At 39.3% G+C, this 18,916-nt stretch overlaps 1 protein-coding gene across 2 annotated transcripts in view; it reads left to right on the forward strand.

Annotated features, from left to right (window-relative positions):
• The window catches only part of VPRBP (Vpr (HIV-1) binding protein), a 123,486-nt gene that overhangs the window by 70,261 nt on the left and 34,309 nt on the right, over positions 1–18,916 (forward strand). For both annotated transcript variants that reach the window (XM_006873556.1, XM_006873555.1), the window contains 6 exons: positions 759–896; positions 6,149–6,661; positions 6,968–7,069; positions 15,717–15,875; positions 17,864–18,043; positions 18,553–18,762. In XM_006873556.1, the coding sequence (XP_006873618.1) occupies positions 759–896; positions 6,149–6,661; positions 6,968–7,069; positions 15,717–15,875; positions 17,864–18,043; positions 18,553–18,762 (1,302 nt within the window). The remainder of the gene's footprint in view (positions 1–758; positions 897–6,148; positions 6,662–6,967; positions 7,070–15,716; positions 15,876–17,863; positions 18,044–18,552; positions 18,763–18,916) is intronic.

The raw sequence follows: 18,916 nt of genomic DNA on the forward strand, positions 1-18,916 counted from the left end.
TTTTTTTAATGTTTTATTGTGAATTATGTGATAGTTTACATGGGACAACATTAGCTTTACATTCATCCTATTGTATATTGTTTCATTGCCATGGTTACAATCCCCTCCATGCATCATCAACCAACCACAGGGTATACCCTGCAAGACTGCCAACCTTAGGTCATCAGCACACAGTCCCTCTCTCTCTGGGTTTAATGTCTCCAGCCGCTCCATCTCTCCATGTCATCGTCTCTGCCTCCATCTCTGGCATCACTGGTTCTCTGGGTAGAGTCCTGCTTTCTACTCTTCCTCCCTTGATGGTCCCAGGGACCTCCGCTCCTAGACTGCAAAATCAATCACTCCCTTCCTTTTGCTACAAAACATCTACCTTTACATTTCTAACCCTCACAATCAGTCCTGATAACAATTATTCACTGTTGTATCACAGGAGACCTATCTGCATCTCCTTTCATCAGCCCTGCCCAGACAGATAGGATACTACTCAGTGGAGCTTCTACCTTCCTCCATGCCCTCTGGATCTAGGTTCCCTCTGGAAAGCTTGTAAGCCAGTCACTTCTTGCCTTTGTATCCCCTCCATTTTGGGTAGCCAATGTCCAAGTTGCCCATCCCTGTCTACTTTGTGTATGGAAGCGGTGGGAGTGATCCTTGCTATAAAGATTTGTTCCCTCTTCAAAAAGTTTTTTTTTATAGGAGTTTAATCTTTCATTATGGAAATAGGGCTTTTTCTGAATTGTACTATTTCATTTCTTTTATTACAGGAGGGAATTGTTGAAAATCTTTTCAAATGGGCCCGAGAGGCTGACCAGCCATTGAGGACATATTCTACTGGACTGTTAGGAGGTGCTATGGAAAATCAAGATATTGCTGCCAATTACAGGGATGAAAATTCACAGCTGGTAAGCACCATGTTAGAATGACATTTTGCATAGGCTGGGAGAGTACAGTACATTTTGCATAAGCTGAGAGGTTCTTGTTACCTGACTGAGCCTGAATCAAGATAGATTTATTTCTTACTTTATACTGGAGCATAGCTATGCTTTTTTTTTTTTTGAATAGTTATATTTTTATTTATGCACATATTACTGTACTCAAACAAACATGTAGGTTCCGAAAGTTAAAAAATGTATTCTAAATTTGCCGTTTTCTCTTCATAAAAAAAAAAAAAAACCCAGGAAAACCTTGGACGTTTTGTTGAAGAACAATTCTTTAGGTCATACTTTTTAACTATTTTGTACTCTTTTGTATTATATTTCAAATGAAAACCTAAGCATTTTTAATATAAAAATACTATCTTCTACATAGACTGCACAAATAGTAAGAAAGGACGTTTCCTAGATTTTTACAGATTAAAATGTATTTGGAGTTTTCTTACAAAATCCACCACATTAAACTTTCAGTAACATATTCTAACCTGAGTTATATATGCCAAAAGTATGAAGCCAAGAGCAATGGAGTTGATCCAAACCTAGATATTTACAGACCCCTCTTATCAACACTATGTTTCATTTTGTTTGCCCCATACAAATGCACCTCTAATAAGGTATTTATAAAAAGTTTTTATTGTGAACCGAGTGACAGTTTACATTGGAGAACATCAGTATTATACTCATCATTTCATTGCAATGATTACAGTCTCCCTGCATCATCATTCAACAGTATTTGCTTCTATTCCCTCTGGTTTTTTTGGTTTGGGGAAGGGAGTGTATACAAAAACACTCAGGAATGTGTAATCGTTTAAATAACTAAAGAGCACATTCTGTAAGCCTGCCTCCTGGCTGCCAGTACTCAGTCTTTCTCTTTCCATGAATCTAGAGTCCTCAGCTGCTCTGTCTCTCCATGCCCTCATCTCTGCTTCCATCTCTGGTGTCACTGCCTGTCTGGATACTGTCGCAATTTGTCATGATAACCATTACTCACTATTGAATCAAAAGACTCTTATCCTCATCTCCTTTCACCAGATCCATCTAGACAAGATGAAAACTATTCAGCGGGGTGTCTGCCTTCCCCCACACACTCTTTAAACTCCCTCTTGAAAACTTGTAAGCCAGTTACTTCATGCCTTTATTGCTCCTTCATTTTAGGTAGCCAATGTCTAAGTTGCCTGTCCCTATCAACCTGAGGGGATAGGAGTGATACTTGATGTAAAAACTCCTTCCCTCTCTGTTGGTATTTTGCGTTACTACATCCATAAGTCAAGTTCATCAAATTGTAGCAGTTTACACTTTTTGATAAAGTTTTCTTTATCAAAAGTTGTTTTTTATCTTCTAGTCGAGTTCTGATCATCAAGCCATCCAGACTAGGTCAAATGGGTACTATCTGCAAGTTTGGATATTCCTGCACACCTCTCCTTCACTCTAGACCAGCTGGCCATTTCACTCTTAGCTCTAGCCACCAGTGGCTTGGTCTAGTGTCCATGGGCTTGGGAGTTCACAAGTCTCCCTCAACTTTACGCCAGCCAGCCCTTTTCTCTCTCATCTCAAGGTCTACGGGTGTCTATGGAACAAGGCCAAATCTCAGCCCATGTCTTCATTGCTGCATTTCCCTGACTTCTGCTCACAAGTAGACCAAGATGGTCACCATTCAGCTTACAAGCCTGCTCTTGTATTCCCTTTGAATTGCAGTCTTGGAAAGAGGTTTATTGATGGCTCCCAGGCATACAGCTTACTTGTTCTTATAACAGACAAACAGTCTTTTTTTTTTTCTTGCTGGTCTTCTTTTGAGTAGTATCTTCTGTTCCTCTAACCGCTCTGGGTTAGTCTGCTTGTCTTTCAAGTGCGATTATCCCACCTCACAAGCTTCTGGATGGGGCTCAGGATCCCACATAAGGCACCATACTATGGCTGTGGAGTCTGGTAAGTCCCAAATCTGTAGTTCACATGTCAGTCTGGAGGATTCTCCTCATTCACACAGAATTGGGCTACTAATTAATTCACTAGGCTATAAAGCTGATAAATTAGGTTAGGCCATTGGTTCAAGTCCCAAGAACCTCTGCTTTCATCTCTGTTGTTAACCACTTTTCTGGTTAGGATCCCATGCTCCGCTCATGTTCTTCCATCTTGATGATCCTAGGCTCCTTTGTTCCTGGAATAAAAGATTAACTATGCCCCCCTTTCTGTTTCACATCTTCTACTTTTACAGTTCTGACAATAGTAGTTAGTCATGATAACAATTACTCACTATCGAATCAAAAGAATCAGAGCCCCATGCCACCAGACCCATCTAAACAAGAGGAAAACTATTTTGTGGGGATTCTACCTTACCTTCGTCTTTCTGAAACAAAGCACATCCTTGAAAACTTGTAAGCCAGCCACTTCATGTCTTTAAAGCATCACATTTGTGGTAGCCAGTGTCTAAGTTGCCTATTCCTGGCAACCCAGTGTACTGAGGGAACAAGCTTGATCCCTGATGTGAAGAATCCTTTCCTTTCAGCTGGAATTTTGAGCAACAACATCCATAAGTAAAGATCAATCCAGTTCATCAAACTATAGCAATTTATGGTCACTCCTGTATCAAACTTCATCTTATTCTATCGAGTTCTAGACCGCAAGCCATTCAGATTAGGTCCGATGGGTACGATCTGCAAGTTTGGGCATTCTTGCATGCCTCCCCCCATTTCAGATCAGCTGGCCGCTTCACTCTCAGCACTAGCCCCTAGTGACTTAAGTCACTGTCCATGGGCTCCTGGGTTCACAAGGCTCCTTAAACATCAGACCAGCCAGCCCTTCCTCTTCTCTCTTTCATCTAAGGTCGATGGGTATCTGTGGATCATGGTCAAACTCAGTCCATGTCTTCATTGCTGAATTTCCCCCACTTGCACTGACAAGTAAACCTAGGCAGTCACAAGTGAGTTTACAAGCCTGCTTGTGTATTCCCTTTGATTTTCAGTCTTGGAAGGAGTTTTACCCTGATGGGCTGATTTTTCTTGCCTTCATGGCTCCAACATGAACAGCTTGCTTGTTCTTATAATAGCCAAACAATCTGCCTTTTTTTCCCCTGCTGGTCTTTCTTTCAAGAAGTATCTTCTGCTCCTATGTTGTTCCGGGTTGGTCAAGATTATTTTTCATAATGGTTCTGCTTTTACTTTTTTTTTTTTTAAATCTCAAAAACTACCTGTTATATATTTTGCCAAATATTATGACAATTTGTGTTAGATAAAGAATGGTTCTCTTCACTGTGTCCCATTCCCTCTCTTTGATGTCAACATTTGTATTATAAAAATTGTCAAACATAGAGCAAATTGAAAGAATTTTAAAATGAACATGTCTATGTATAGCACCTAAATTGATAGTGAACATTTTAGTATTCTTTATTTTATTACATATCCATCCATCTGCCTTTCTTACTGTCCAGCAACCATTCCATCTTCCTTTTTTTTTTTAGATGAAGTTCAAAATAAATTATAGACATACTCTCTTCTTTGTTCTTTAAGCAAAAGACTACCTTTTTAGAAATGGTTCAAAGTAAGTATTTAAAAGAAAAAGTTGAAACTAAATGATGTACTTTAAAAACAGATTGCTGGTGGTGGTTATGTACCATGAAGTTGGTTCCAACTCATAGTGACCCTGAATAGGGTTTCTGAGGCTGTAAATCTTTATGGGAGCAGAAGGCCTCATCTTTGTCCTGAGGAATTGTTGGTAGTTTCGAACAGCTGACTGTGAGATTAGTAGCCTGACTTGTAACCACTGTGCAACCAGAACTCTTAAAAATAGATGAGCTATATGTGTGTGTGTGTGTGTGTGTGTGTGTGTGTGTAGATGTAGAGACAGATGGCAGAATATTAAAAAATACAAATAATAAATTATGAGAGTGAGTGAAAAATTATCTATACTCTCGTTGTAGAATTTATTTTAATTAACTTTTAGAAAAGACAAATAGATAATTTTTTAACAGACTCTCCTTGCTTTTCAATACACTTTATCCATCTGTCAACAAGCTTTCATAGTCCCTTACTTAAAAATGCTTTAGTTTGAGCTGTGATCCATGAATGCACTGCTGTCTTCACTTCTTCTTCAGAGGTCCTTGAAGGGCTGCCTTCACATGAAAGTCCGATGGAGCAAGATCATAGGGACTATAGGGAGAGTTCTTTAGTGCTTTAAAGTTGCAGAGTATCAACAGTGTGGGCAGAGAATGTAGGATATATGCATAGTCATGCAAGATCTCTGTGCTCTTGGATTGCACCACTTTGGGTTTATTGCGCAGTTTAGGCTTCATCTATTCAGTGAGCATGTCATTGTAACTAACACTGTTGATTGTTGAACCTTTTTCCTGATAGTATTTCCCAATACTGGCTCTTGAGAATCCTAGGAAACTGTAAGCATGACTTTTCCAGCTGATGATTGACTTTGGAACTTTTTCTTGGTCTGTGATTGAGGGTGTTTCCATTTCATTCTCTACTGTTTACTTGCAGGCTCATAGTGATGAATCCATGTCTCGTCACCAGTTACAATTGTTTTAAAGAGAGACTTTTTAAAGAGTATTAGTCCAAATTTAGTTTTAGATGTACAAATGCTTCTGTTTATGCTCTTCCTGAGTTGTTTTGGTAACCATCTTGCACAGACTTTTCAGAACAAAAGTCTGTCATGAAGTATTTCATAGGCAGAGCTATGGCTGATTTGAAAATGATTTGCCACATAGTCCACTGGCACTTGTCAGTTCTACAGAATCATTTCATATGCACGGTCAATGTTGTCAGCTGTGGATGTAGACAGGTGTTTTAATATAATTGGAGTGTGGATAATTTTTTACTCATCCTTGTATGTCTTAACAGAATACAACTTAAAGCAAATATAAGCATCAGAAATCATTTGGTTTTCAAAGATACTTTAGAAATTGGTTGTATGTAGTGTTTGCCTCTTGAGATGTAATGATCTAGCTAAGCTTGATAAGCAGATTAGATGCAAATAATGTTTATATATGCAAATCTTATTTGGATTCCCTAGAAATTTTTATAAGGAACAAGACCTTTAGCATTGCATATTTAATCAGGCTGTAGGAACCAAATCTATATATTTCCCACATATTTTTTTATTCTGGGCATAGGCTAAGTGCACAAGTTCAGTTTTCCTTATGTGGAAATATTATTTATTAACAATCATATAACTTAAGATGAAGAAAAGACAGCCCCTCTTTCTCCAATATCTGTTGATAGGTGGCAATAGTGCTTCGAAGACTGAGGGAGCTACAACTTCAGGAAATGACTTTGCGGCAAGAAAACAAGCGCCCTAGCCCACGAAAGCTCTCCTCTGAACCCCTTTTGCCTCTTGATGAAGAAGCTGTGGATATGGACTATGGAGACATGGCAGTAGATGTAGTGGATGGTGAACAAGAGGAAGCTTCTGGAGACATGGAGATCTCTTTTCATCTGGATTCAGGCCACAAGACCAGTAGTAGAGTGAACTCAGCAATCAAACCTGAAGAAGGAGGACTGAGGAAAAACAAGTCAGCAAAACAGGGAGATAGAGAAAGCTTTCGGAAAGCCAAGCAAAAGTTGGGTTTCTCATCTTCTGATCCAGATCGCATGTTTGTTGAATTGTCTAATAGCAGCTGGTCGGAAATGTCCCCTTGGGTGATTGGCACCAATTATACCCTTTGCCCTATGACTCCTGGTATTGAACAGCGACTCATTCTCCAGTATTTGACTCCTCTAGGAGAGTATCAGGAGGTAAGCTTAATGAGAAGATACTGTTCAGACTTTGTGACTATTCGTGTTGCTTTCTGGGTACTTTATGGTAGTGTTTTATGTATTGATATGCTCTAGTAGAGAAAAGTGTTTGCTCCAAACTAGTATGGTGTTAATATAGGTCTCTTCTGATAAAGCCTGTTTGATCAAAGTTGTGTTCTTATACTCATCTTCATAAGGGAGGGAGGGAGGAGGTACTTTATGTCTTTAATCTTATAGTCTTATAGAATGACATTAGGAATGTGAAAAAAGCCAAAATTTAAGACTTGTTTTTGGTATTAATTTTAGTTGCTTCCCATATTCATGCAACTTGGATCACGAGAGTTGATGATGTTCTATATTGACCTGAAACAGACTAATGATGTCCTCCTTACATTTGAGGCACTTAAGGTAAACGTCTTAAAAACATTGGTTCTTTGAGAATTTTATGTCTGTTTTGGTATAGCATCTCTGGGTTTTATTGCTTAGGGCATATCTGTTGCTAGATGAGTCAGAATAATAACAAATGAAAAAATTCTTAGATAAGGTTATCAGGTATCTCCAGAGAAGTTTAAGGGTCAATCCTAGAGGGTAGAATGTTGAGATAGGAAGTAGAACTGGGGTTGGAATTGGCCTCAGTTATCCCTGAATGATATAAATGGTTAGTTAACACACTTACCTACTAACCAAAAGGTTGGAGATTGGAGCCCACCCAGAGGTACCTCAGAAAAAAGGTCTAGTGTACATCTAAAAAATCTACTATGGAGAACCCTGTGTAGCACAGCTCGACTCTGACACACTTGGAGTCACCAAGTCAACAGCAACTGTGTATTTATTTTTTAATGCCATACTTCCTTTAAAATATTCCCTCTGACAGGTAATGTCACTTTTTTCTAAATTGTTAGTTGTATACATATTATATGATGTTAGATGATCTGAGGCAAAGAAAATGTAAACCCCAAGATAAATAAATAACAAGTTGACTGAAACTCAGTAGAGTAAATGATTTCCAAGATTGCAAAGAGTCTAACCATGGAAGGAGTATAGGCAAGTGTAGCCTTTGAGGTCTACATCTGTCCATGGAAATTAAGATAATCTGAATGGAGAAAGAGAAGTTGGATGGGTAGCAGTGGGCTGTCATATAGTTCTACACAACAGGTAGTAACAGGTAGTTGAAAGAAGTACTATTCCAAGATGAGGTCATTAAAATCACTTATTAAGAAAATGTATCACACGGAGCCCAAAAGAAAGTAACATTTATACTCCCTCTTAAAATGTAATGAAAACAAATTTCATTTTTGTGTTCCATTCTAATCTTACTCGTAGTTAGAGATGATTTAAAAGTAATTAATAGTCAGATATTTTATTTTACTTTTCACTTGTAGTATAAATATGTTTACATGCTGTCACATAATTATCCTATACAAATTAGATGTTCTGTAATTTGCTTATTTTTCTTTTGTGAGATACTTGTGTTTGTTTCTGTCCTCTGTTATGAAGAACATTGCAGTGAACATCTTTGCATATAATTTTGGGTTAATTTTTGAAATCTCCATTACTTAGAACAGGGATTGGCATATGGGAAGCAATAAAAAATAATCATTTAATAAATCAAAGTATTCTCTTAATACTGTGGATTGAACTATGGGAATAAAGACTTTTCATGAAAAACTGAAGCTATCGAGTTTCATCACTGGTCCAAAGTTTAATGTTAAAATGAAATTTTACAATTGAAAAGCCACACTTTCAGAGATGTACTGAACATGCAGAAGTCAGGAAAGAATGAATTATATAACAAATAAAAATTAATAAAGATTGTGCTTGCTTTGGCAGCACATACACTAAGATTGTAATGATACAGAGAAGATTAGCGTGGCCCCTGCACAAGGATGACTGGCAAATTTGTGAAGCGTTCCATATTTTTGCAGGGGGGGCTGTCTGAGAAATGCTGGGCCCACAGATGCTGGAGTCAAAAATCTTTCCCCAGAGCTGATAAAAGAGAAAGCTTTCCCCTAGAACCAATACTCTGAATTTGGACTTCTAGCTAACAGCTGCTCCTGGGAAACCCTATACAGGGTTGCTATGGGTCGGAAGTTTCTCAGTGGTGTTTAACAACAACTGAGAGAATAGATTTCTGTTTGCTAAGTCCATCCACTTTGTTGTAGCAGCATTAGATTGTTAAGTGCTGTCGAGTCGATTCCGACCCATAGCGACCCTGTATAGGGTTTCCAAGGAGCAGCTGGTGAACTTGAACCGCCGACCTTGCAGTTCAGACGGCTTTGCAGTCTGGCGCATTAACCCACAGTGCCACACTAAGACACTGTAAATTCCACTTTTTGAAGAAGTCATAGAAAAACAAGACTGCATTAAAATGCCATCACTAGGAAAAAAAATTAATAAAGATTAAGAATAGAACACAAAAATGAAATTTCTTACGATAAGAGAGGTTGTGAATGTTACTTTCTTCTGAGTTTCCAGGATTGTTGCAATGTGTGTGTTGTGGTGTACAGTTTCTTAAAAAGTAAATTTAATGACTTCATTTCAGAATAGTACTTTTTTCAAGTCAGCTAGCTGTTGGGGAGTTCATTGGCTACGTATGATAAATACTGGACTTCAAACCACAAGATCGGCAATTCGAGCCTACCAGCCACTCTGCTGGCGACAAATGAGGCTTTCTGCTCCCATAGAGATACCGAGCCTCAGAAACCCTATACAGGGTAACTGGAACCATCTTGATTGCTTTAATAGCAACAGCTGTTGGGTAGAAATATATGATAACCATAGTGTTATTCATCCAACCAGTCTCCATTTCTATTACTTGGATTTATCAGGGATAGGTGTGGACCTTATTGGACTAGATTCACCTGTTCTCTTATGCTTATTGAGTTTGTGCCTGCCAGCCTGCTGTTTTTTTTTTATTTAACTCTTCATTATGGATTGAATGAAGATTTACAAAGCAGATGATTGGTTTTATGTTTAAAAAAATAATATACTTGTTTTCATTACAATGGCTACAATCCCCTCCGTGTAAAAACAGTTAACAGTGTTTACCCCTATTAACTTTAATTATTGCATTCTTCCCTGTGTCTCCCACTATCTTTATCTTTCCTCTGTTAACCTCCCTATATTGCCTGCCCTGTCACACCCATATTAACATGTGTCAAGGAGTTCTGGTAGTGTAGTGGTTACAAATCAGGCTGCGAACCTCAAGGTCCGCGGTTTGAAACTACCAGCTGTTCTGTGGGAGAAAGATGAGGCTTTCTGCTCCCGTAAAGATTTACAGCCTTGGAAACCCTGTACAAGGTCACTATGAGTTGGAACTGACTCCACGGCACATTAAGATGACAGCCCTCTAGCCTGTAAATAATTTTCTCTCCCTCCTTCCCTTTAACTATCACAGATTAAGAGTACATCTTCTTAATTTTATACAACATTGATCTGATACAGTGTTTTCACTATTCTTCTTCTTTTTTTTTTTTAAGTTTTTTATTGTGGACTGAGTGAAAGTTTACAAGGCAGATCATCAGTTTTACATTCAACAAATCATACATCTTGTTTCATTACAAGGATTATAATACCCTCCATGTACCATCAATTAACAGTATTTTTCTCTGTCTACTTTAGCTTTTTAAAAAGAAAACAAAAACTCTCAGGCATGTATAATAATTTACACTTCCAAAGGGCACATTCTGCAAGTCTGCCTCCTGGCTACCAGCTCTTAGTCCCTCTCTTCCCATGAATCTAGAGTTTTCAGCCGTTCCCCCTCTCCGTGACCGCATCTCTGCTTCTGGCTCTGGCATCGCTGCTTCTCTGGATAAGGTCCCACATTCTGCTTGTGCTCTTCTCCCTTGATGGTCTTAGGGTCCTCCATTTCTGGACTGTAAGATTAACCACTCCTCTATTTTTGTTATAAAACTTCTACCTGTACAATTGTGACAGTCACAATTAGTCACGATAATAATTATTCACTATTGAATCATACAAATCATATCCCCATCTCTTTTCACCAGGCCCACTGAGATAAGATGAAAAATATTCAGTTGGGACTCTTTCTTCCCTCTTGAAACCTTGTAAGCCAGTCACTTCATGTCTTTTATCGCACCCTCATTTTAGTTAGCCAGTGTCTAAGTTGCCCATCCTTATCTACCCTGGGTACAGAGGGGATAGCATTGATAATTGATATGAAGACTCCTTCCCTCTCTGTTGGTATTTAAAGTTACTACCTCCAAGAATATAAGGAGCTCTGGTAGTGTAGTGTTTATAAATCGGGCTGCGAACCGCCAGGTCAGCAGTTCAAAACCACCAGCTGTTCCAGGGAGAAAGATGAAGCTTTCTGCTTCCGTAAAGATTTACAGCCTCGGAAACCCTGTACAGGGTTGCTGTGAGTCGGAACCGACTCCATGGCATATAACCAACCAACCAACCAGCCTCCAAGAGTATAGTACAGGTTCATCAAATTGTAGCAGTTTACCCTTGTTTCCTTTATCAAAAAATGTTTGTTTGGTTGTTTTTTTTTTATCTTTCTCTAGTTTGACTTCTGATTATCAAGCCATTGAGGCTAGGTCAGATGTGTACTGTCTGCAAGTTTGGGTGTTCTTGTGCATCTCGCTTCACTCTCAGCTCAAGTCCTCTGTGGCTGTGTCCTTGTCCATGGGCTCAAGTTTCCTTAGGTCTTACCACACTTTGTACCAAACAGCCCTTCCTCTTCACTCTCTTGTCTCCAGGTCAACGGGAGTCAATGGACCATGGCCGAACTCAGCTCATTTCTGTTTTGTTTTTTTTTTTAATGGTTTATTGTGAGTTATGTGATAGTTTACATGGGAGAACATTAGTTTTACATTCATTCTTTTGTGTATCATTTCATTGCAATAGTTACAGTCCCCTCCATGCATCATCAACCAACCAAAGGGTATACCCTGCAAGCCTGCCCCCTACACCCCTCCTCCCGGTCTTCAGCACACAGTCCCTCTCCCTCTCTGGATCTAAAATCTCCAGCTGCTCCATCTCTCCATGTCATCATCTCTGCCTCCATCTCAGGCATCACTGTTTTTCTGGGTAGGGTCCCGCACTCCGCTCTTCTCCATTAATGGTCCTAGGGACCGCCACTCCTAGACTGGAAAGTTAATCACTCCCTTCCTTGCTTAAAACGTCTACCTTTACATTTCCAACCCTCACAATCAGTCCTGATAACAATTATTCACTATTGTATCACAAGAGACCCATCTGCATTTGATTTTATCAGCCCCGCCTAGACAGATTGGATACTACTCACTAGAGATTCTGCCTTCCTCCTGGACCTATGGCTCTAGGTTCCCTCTTGTAAGCCAGTCACTTCTTGCCTTTGTAGCCCCACCCCCACCCCATTTTGGGTAGCCAGTGTCCAAGTTGCCCATCCCTGTCTACTCTGTGTGGAGGGGATGGGAATGATCCTTGCTGTAAGGATTTGTTCCCTTTTTTGAGCTAGTGCTTCCATAGGTGTAGGTCAAGTCAGCTCATTTCTTCATTGCTGCCTTTGTCCGTCTTCCACTCACCAGTAGAGCATTGTGGTTGCCCTCAAGCTAACGTGCCTGTTCGTGTGTTCCCTTTGAGTTTCTGTCTTAGAGGGGAGTTTGTCCGGAAGGAACTTGATTGCTTACCTTGATGGCTTCCTGGCAAACAGCTTGCTTATTCTTGTAGTAGCCAGTCATGCTGACATTTTTGTTTTGGGTTTTTCCTGATGATCTTTCTTTGAAGATGTATCTCCTAGCTGTTCCAGGCTGGTCTGCTTATCCTTGCTAGTGGGAATGTCCCACCTCATAAGGTTCTGGATGGGACTAAGGATTCCACCTAAAAGGTCCTATACTCTGCAAAGGCTTTGCCAAGAGGCCTATTTCACTGGACAAGTTCTAGAACCCCTTTTAGATATTCTAACCAGTTATAGGCTGAAGATGGGTTTATAAGTTTTCTGTAATCATGTTCCCCAACATTCCTTTCTATCCCACTCAAGTGTCTATTTTATAATAGTAGGCAAAGGAAACCAATATTCATAAAACAGTCAAGCATTTTAGTATTACTACCCCTCTTCAAACTATGCCTAGATCCCTGTATTACAGAGTCCTTTTCCATGGTTGAACATGTATCACTATTTACCTCTGTCCCACTTAGTCCATGCAAACCTCAGTGTTCCCCTATCTATCTTGTTCTTCTGCCTCCTTCCCCTTCTTGTATTGCCCTCTCCAACACCCGAACTAAACCCCCCACCCCAACCCCACTGTTGTGGTTGCCATTAACTCTTCTCCCCATTTAAGACAGTCTATTTTATCCTGTAATCTGCCTGACCTTCTCATCAGCTGGATCTCTGTTCCTCTGTGTTTACCTTCTTTCACATTGTAATTATGTTGATCATAGACTGACCTTCCAGATCCTCTGTTCTTATATTTTTATTCTGTTCTTGACTCTTCCATTTGTTGATTGAATTCAGGTTGATGATGCCATGTACATCATTTTCTGGTGGTTGTCTATTCTTGTTGGTTCTCAGTCCACAGAATTTCCTTTAGGATGTTTTTCATAGCAGGATTGGCTTTGGCAAAATCCCTTAGCTTCTGTTTATCCTGGAATGTTTTGATTACACCATCGTATTTGATTGACAGCTTTGCTGGGTAGAGGATTCTTCGTTGGCAGTTTTTTTTTTTCTTTCAGGGTTTTTATATGTCTCCCCATTGCCTTCTTGCCTGCATGGTTTCTTTTGAGAGATCTGAGCTTAATATGATTTACTTGCCTTTGTATGTTACAATTCTCTTTTCCCTAGCAGGTTTCAGGATTCTGTCCTTATCTTTCATTTTTGAGAGCTTGATTATTATATGTCTTGGTGATTGTCTTTTAGGTTCTATCCTTCTTGGGGTTCATTAAGCTTCTTGAATGCTGCTTATCTTTTCGCTTTTCAGGATATTAGGAAACTTTTCTTCTAGCAGCTCTTCATCTCCTCTATAGACTTGTGTGATTCTTCCTGTTCCGGAATGCTGATAATTCTTAAGTTATTCCTCTCCATGTTGTCCAACATGAATCTTAGGCCTTCAGATTTTTTTTTATCCTTTTTTGGGTTTGCTCTTGTATCTTAGTAGTGTTGAAAGATTTAACTTCTGCCTCACTAGTTCTGGCTTCTATCTCTTCATTGCTGCTCGTTTGCCCTTTCAGTGTATTGCCCATTTCTGATATTCTATTATTAATCATTTGGACCTCTTACTGTAGGTTTTGAATTGTTTCCAATGCTGTATCTTCCTTATTTAATTGTTCCTGTAGCTCTTTCTTGACTTCTTCCTTATTTTTCTCAACTCCTTTGTTTAGTGTTTTGATATATTTTATAATCATTTTTCTGAATTCCTTCTCATGCATTTCCAATATCTGCCCATCTTCCAGTATGGAGTGTAGGTCTACCTGCAGCTCATTTGCCTCAGTCACTTAATCTCATTTCTGGACATGTGCTGATATGGTAATTTGTTTCTATTTTTTGGGGCATATTCAGGAGTTATCTGTGGCCTTAATACTTAGATGGGTGTGTGTTTTGGTATTTTTTATGCTTTCGGATTGCCTCTAGGTTGATGTGATCAGGAGATGGGTTTCCCTTTTCATTCTTCTTCCTGAGAAATTCAAGATGCCACTGTTGGTCATTGTGATGTAACTCAGGATTGAATTTTTGGCCTATTTTCTTTTTAGTCTGCCTGTCCTGCTCCACAGTCCCTGTTCAGGCCTTTTTCCTAGTGATAAACAGTTAAGGGCCAGGTGTGGCCTTTTTGTGCTGCCATTTGGTTTTAAGTGGATACTGTCACTTTAAATTTCGAGGAGATCTGTGTGCATGCCTAGTAGAACCCCTCTGGGGGTGGGGGTGGGGTGTCCACTTGCTCATGCACCACCTCTAGTCACCAAAATGGAGGTACACAAACGAGAGACCAATTAACAGATACCAAAAAAAAAAAAGGAATGTCCACACCTTTATCTCCCTGGTTCTGTCAGGCATCCATGGCTGCTCTAATCCTTCCCTCACTTGGTCTCTCCCAATATGGCAGCTCCGGGAGCAGCTGATCATCTTGAATTAGAAAGCAATGGATTTCTTGCTTCTGATACAAATTTCCCTAGCTGTAAGCCTTCCAACCTTCTAAATATTCCTTTATATTTGTGTGGTTCAGAGTCCTGGGACCATCCCCTGAGCCTGCTTGGTCCTGTATTCTGTGTTGTTGCTGATAGGAGCGCCTCATTGCTCTTCCACCTGATCTGCCATCTTGTTTGTTTTCTACTCTGCATTGTTTTGTAGTCATTGTGTGTATATGCCAAAATTTAACCATTCTTCTGATTTTGGACATTTAGACTCTCTCCATCTTTTTTGATATGTCCCCTGTAGAGAGCATACTGAAGCATCCTGTTTTGTCATCTGTTCTGCTGTTTATGTCCTTTGTGTACAGAAAAGATAACTTGTCATGGGAAACAGGAAAGGGAGCTCCAGCTCTTCTGAGCCCTGTGCACATTGGCCTGGATGCAGTCATCCAGCAACCTGTGGCTTGCACTGCGCTCCCTGCCCTTACTTGATCTATCCAGAGAGCATACTGGAAGTTGAACAGAATGTTAACAAAACGTTAAAAGAGCAAAAAACTTCTAAAGATCTGTTTAAAACACATTCTGATTACTTAGAAGAATTTACTGATAATTTCCTGAAGACTTGACGACTTCATTAGTTAATGAGTCAGTGACTAAGCTGAAGCTGGAATCTACAGCTCATTATGTTGAAAGGATTAAAATGGGAAGGTTAATAAAACTCTATTCTGGGAAACTAATAAAAAAATGGTTGTTGGATTACATCATTAGTTATAGCAATATTTTTTGTTTATCCTTTTATTCTTATCTTCGAAAAAGCCTTTGGGGTTGGGAAGCAAAAAAAGAATGTTAGGAAATCTTCCTTTTGTATTTTTCGTTCTTTTTTTTCTCAAGCAGTGACTACTTCAGCTTAAGTTATTATTTTGTAAAGAGGTTTTGTGATTATTTTAAATTGGTCCATAGTAACCGTAACCTGTGTTTTATATTTGTTTAGCATCTAGCATCTCTCCTGCTCCATAACAAATTTGCCACAGAATTTGTTGCTCATGGTGGAGTACAGAAATTACTGGAAATTCCTCGCCCTTCTATGGCCGCAACTGGTGTTTCCATGTGCTTGTATTATCTGTCCTACAACCAGGATGCTATGGAAAGAGTAAGTCTAGTCCATTCATGTGGATGGGAATGGGACAGTGTCTTCTTAAAAGCATGTTAACAGAATAAATTTCTGATAAGAAAAAAATGAGTAGTTGAAGGAGTAGATTATAAGAAAACAAGGAACACAAATTCTTGATCTTCAGAAAACGTTCTAAAGTTGTTCTGAAAAGTCCTGTATTTTTCCCCCTTTTCTCTACTGGAAAAATGCAGGATAAATTGGGGTATAGGAGATTTATTTAGTTTTATGAGAACAAATCCTTTAAGCACGTTTCAGCTGTCCTTTAATGGAATTATGTTTTCCATTTGCGTCAGTTTGTTGTAAAACCCAACAATAGATGCTTCATGTATGTTAACAAATAGTTTGTGGTTGTGGTTTTGTTGTTAAGGGCCATTGAGTCAGTCCTGACCCATAGAGAACCTGTATAGGGTTTCTGAGGAGCAGCTGGTAAGCTCAAATCACTGACCTTGAATTTTAAAGGACTTTGCAGTTCAGCGCATTAACCTACAGCATTACAGCAAGACTCCCATAGTTTTTGGTGGTGGTTGTTGTGTGCTGTGGAGTCGGTTACAACTCATAATGACCCTGTACTGGGTTTCTGAGACTATAAATATTTACAGGGGCAGAAAGCCTCATCTTTCTCCTGCAGAACAGCTGGTAGTTTCGAACTGCTGACCATGAGATTAGCAGCCCGTTTCGTAACCACTACGCTTACCAGAGCTCCTTTTTTTTTTTTTTTAATAGCTTTTGGTAGGAGTAAAATTACTTCTACTATTCTCAGACCTGCAAAGGCTTGCCCATTTAGTTCTTCTGTTCTAGGCTAGTTAAGACTATTTTACATTTAGCGATTTTTTAAAAAACGTGTAAGGGGTTGTCCCTTTGTAAACTAACAGACCCCTAAGAGTCTGGGGATACTATTGTCATTTCTATGTTTGAAATTGTTCCCTTTGGTGGGGGTGGGGAGTGGGGTAGGAGTAAATGTCTGGACAATTTTTCTAATATTGTCAGTATGGCAAAACTTTTCTGATAGTGTGAAGATGAAGATAATAAGAGCTTCTTGGTCATCTTTGTTGAACTTTGCTTATTTGTCAATATGATTGGTTTTAATTTTTTAATTAAAATTTTTTTCTGCCTAAGCTCAACATTATGCAAGGGTATTAAATCTTTTGAAGGAACTTTGGTAGCATAGTGGTTATGATTGAGCTGTTAACCCCAAGGTCAGCAGTTTGAAACTACCAGCCATTTGGCTGGAGAAAGTAGGCTTTCTGCTCCAGTAAAGATTTACAGCCTCAGAAACCCTATCCAGAGTCACTATGAGTCAGAACCAACTTCACAGCACATAACCACCACCATGAAATCTTTTGAGAAAAGTAAACTGTATGTTTGTGTACCAAGCTGATTTGGAGAATGCTTTACAATTTTTTGTCTTTGAGTCATGTTATTGTTGGTAAGTGCCATGGAATTGATCCTGACTCATAGTGATGATCCTCTGCAGCGTTTCTGAGGAGCAGTTGGTGCGTTTGAACTGCTGACCTTGTGGTTCACAGTCTAGTGCGGATCCTACAGTGCCCCACCGGGAATCCTAGTGCATATCAGAGATTGTGTAAATGAATCAGTATCCTAGTGTACACTGAACTTGTAGACTTTAGTATAAGAAGACTCTGCCACTTTTATCACCCTTACCTCTCTGAGCTTCCTTCCTTATCCATTAATTAAACGGGAATACTTTGGCACAAAGCCATTGTGAGTATTAAAGCATGCAAATAGTTACAGAAATTGGAACTCATTAAGGATTGATTGAACTTAAATATTTGTCTAAATTTTGGTTGCTTTCAGATTTGGAATGGGTTCTACAATTTCATTTGTAGCTTAAATTTACTAAATTTAGATTCACTTATTCAGAATGATGATTGTAGTCTGCAAAGATATCTGTCTACATTTGTTCTTTACCCAAAAATTTTAAAAAGTGACTGTTTTATTTTTTACAGGTTTGCATGCATCCCCATAATGTTCTGTCTGATGTAGTGAACTACACCCTGTGGTTAATGGAGTGTTCTCATGCCTCAGGGTGCTGCCATGCTACCATGTTTTTCTCAATTTGCTTCTCCTTTCGGGCCGTCTTGGAGCTGTTTGACCGCTATGATGGTCTTCGTCGTCTGGTGAACTTGGTGAGCTGTTTTCAGTGGCTTCTCTTTGTGACGGGTAGGGCTCCTGCTTGCACTTGTTGCCCTTGTCAGCACACCACTGAAGAGAGAATGCTCTGCCTGGAGGAGTTTTTACAATCACTCTTTGTGAATGAAGTTTGTTGTTTTTATAAATCCTTTTCTTTCATAAGTTTGTCTTCCTTTTAAGTTGTTAGAGAGCTCTGTGCCTCGGTAGACTTCTCGTGGATATTGTAATCCTCTAAGTGGAATTGCTTTGAGAAGCTTGATTTTTTTTTTCCCCAAAAGCATGTTTTATGTTTGTCTTATCTTTCAACATGGATTGAAATCTTTGTAATTTTTTAATATTGGATTAATATCTTGCATCCATAAGTCTACTGTTAGCATGTTGTATAGCTATACCTTGATGTTTGTCAGTCTTGTTGAGCATAAAAGTTTACCACAATATTTCCTCCTTTTCTTGTCCTGCTTTTTCTTTCCCCCGCTTTTGGCCCGTTCTTTATGCTTCTTAATAGATCAGTACTTTAGAGATTTTAAATTTGGAAGATCAGGGTGCACTCCTGAGTGATGATGAAATATTTGCTAGCCGTCAGACTGGAAAACATACTTGTATGGCCTTACGCAAGTACTTCGAGGCTCATCTGGCCATTAAATTGGAGCAAGTGAAACAGTCACTTCAGAGGACTGAGGGTGGTATTCTTGTCCATCCTCAACCCCCGTACAAGGTGAGTGAGAAAGCTTTGTTAACACTCTTTTTAGCATCGCAGGCCTGAAATTCACATCTAATATCTACAAAGAAGCTTCAGAAGGTTAGTTCAGAGATTCCATTTTTACACAAGCTTTTTGAAGTCCCCTCATTATACTTGCTCTGTGTGGAGA

The sequence above is a fragment of the Chrysochloris asiatica genome, unplaced genomic scaffold, assembly GCF_000296735.1.
Source record: "Chrysochloris asiatica unplaced genomic scaffold, ChrAsi1.0 scaffold00246, whole genome shotgun sequence".
In the NCBI taxonomy this organism is placed as follows: Eukaryota; Metazoa; Chordata; class Mammalia; order Afrosoricida; family Chrysochloridae; genus Chrysochloris; species Chrysochloris asiatica.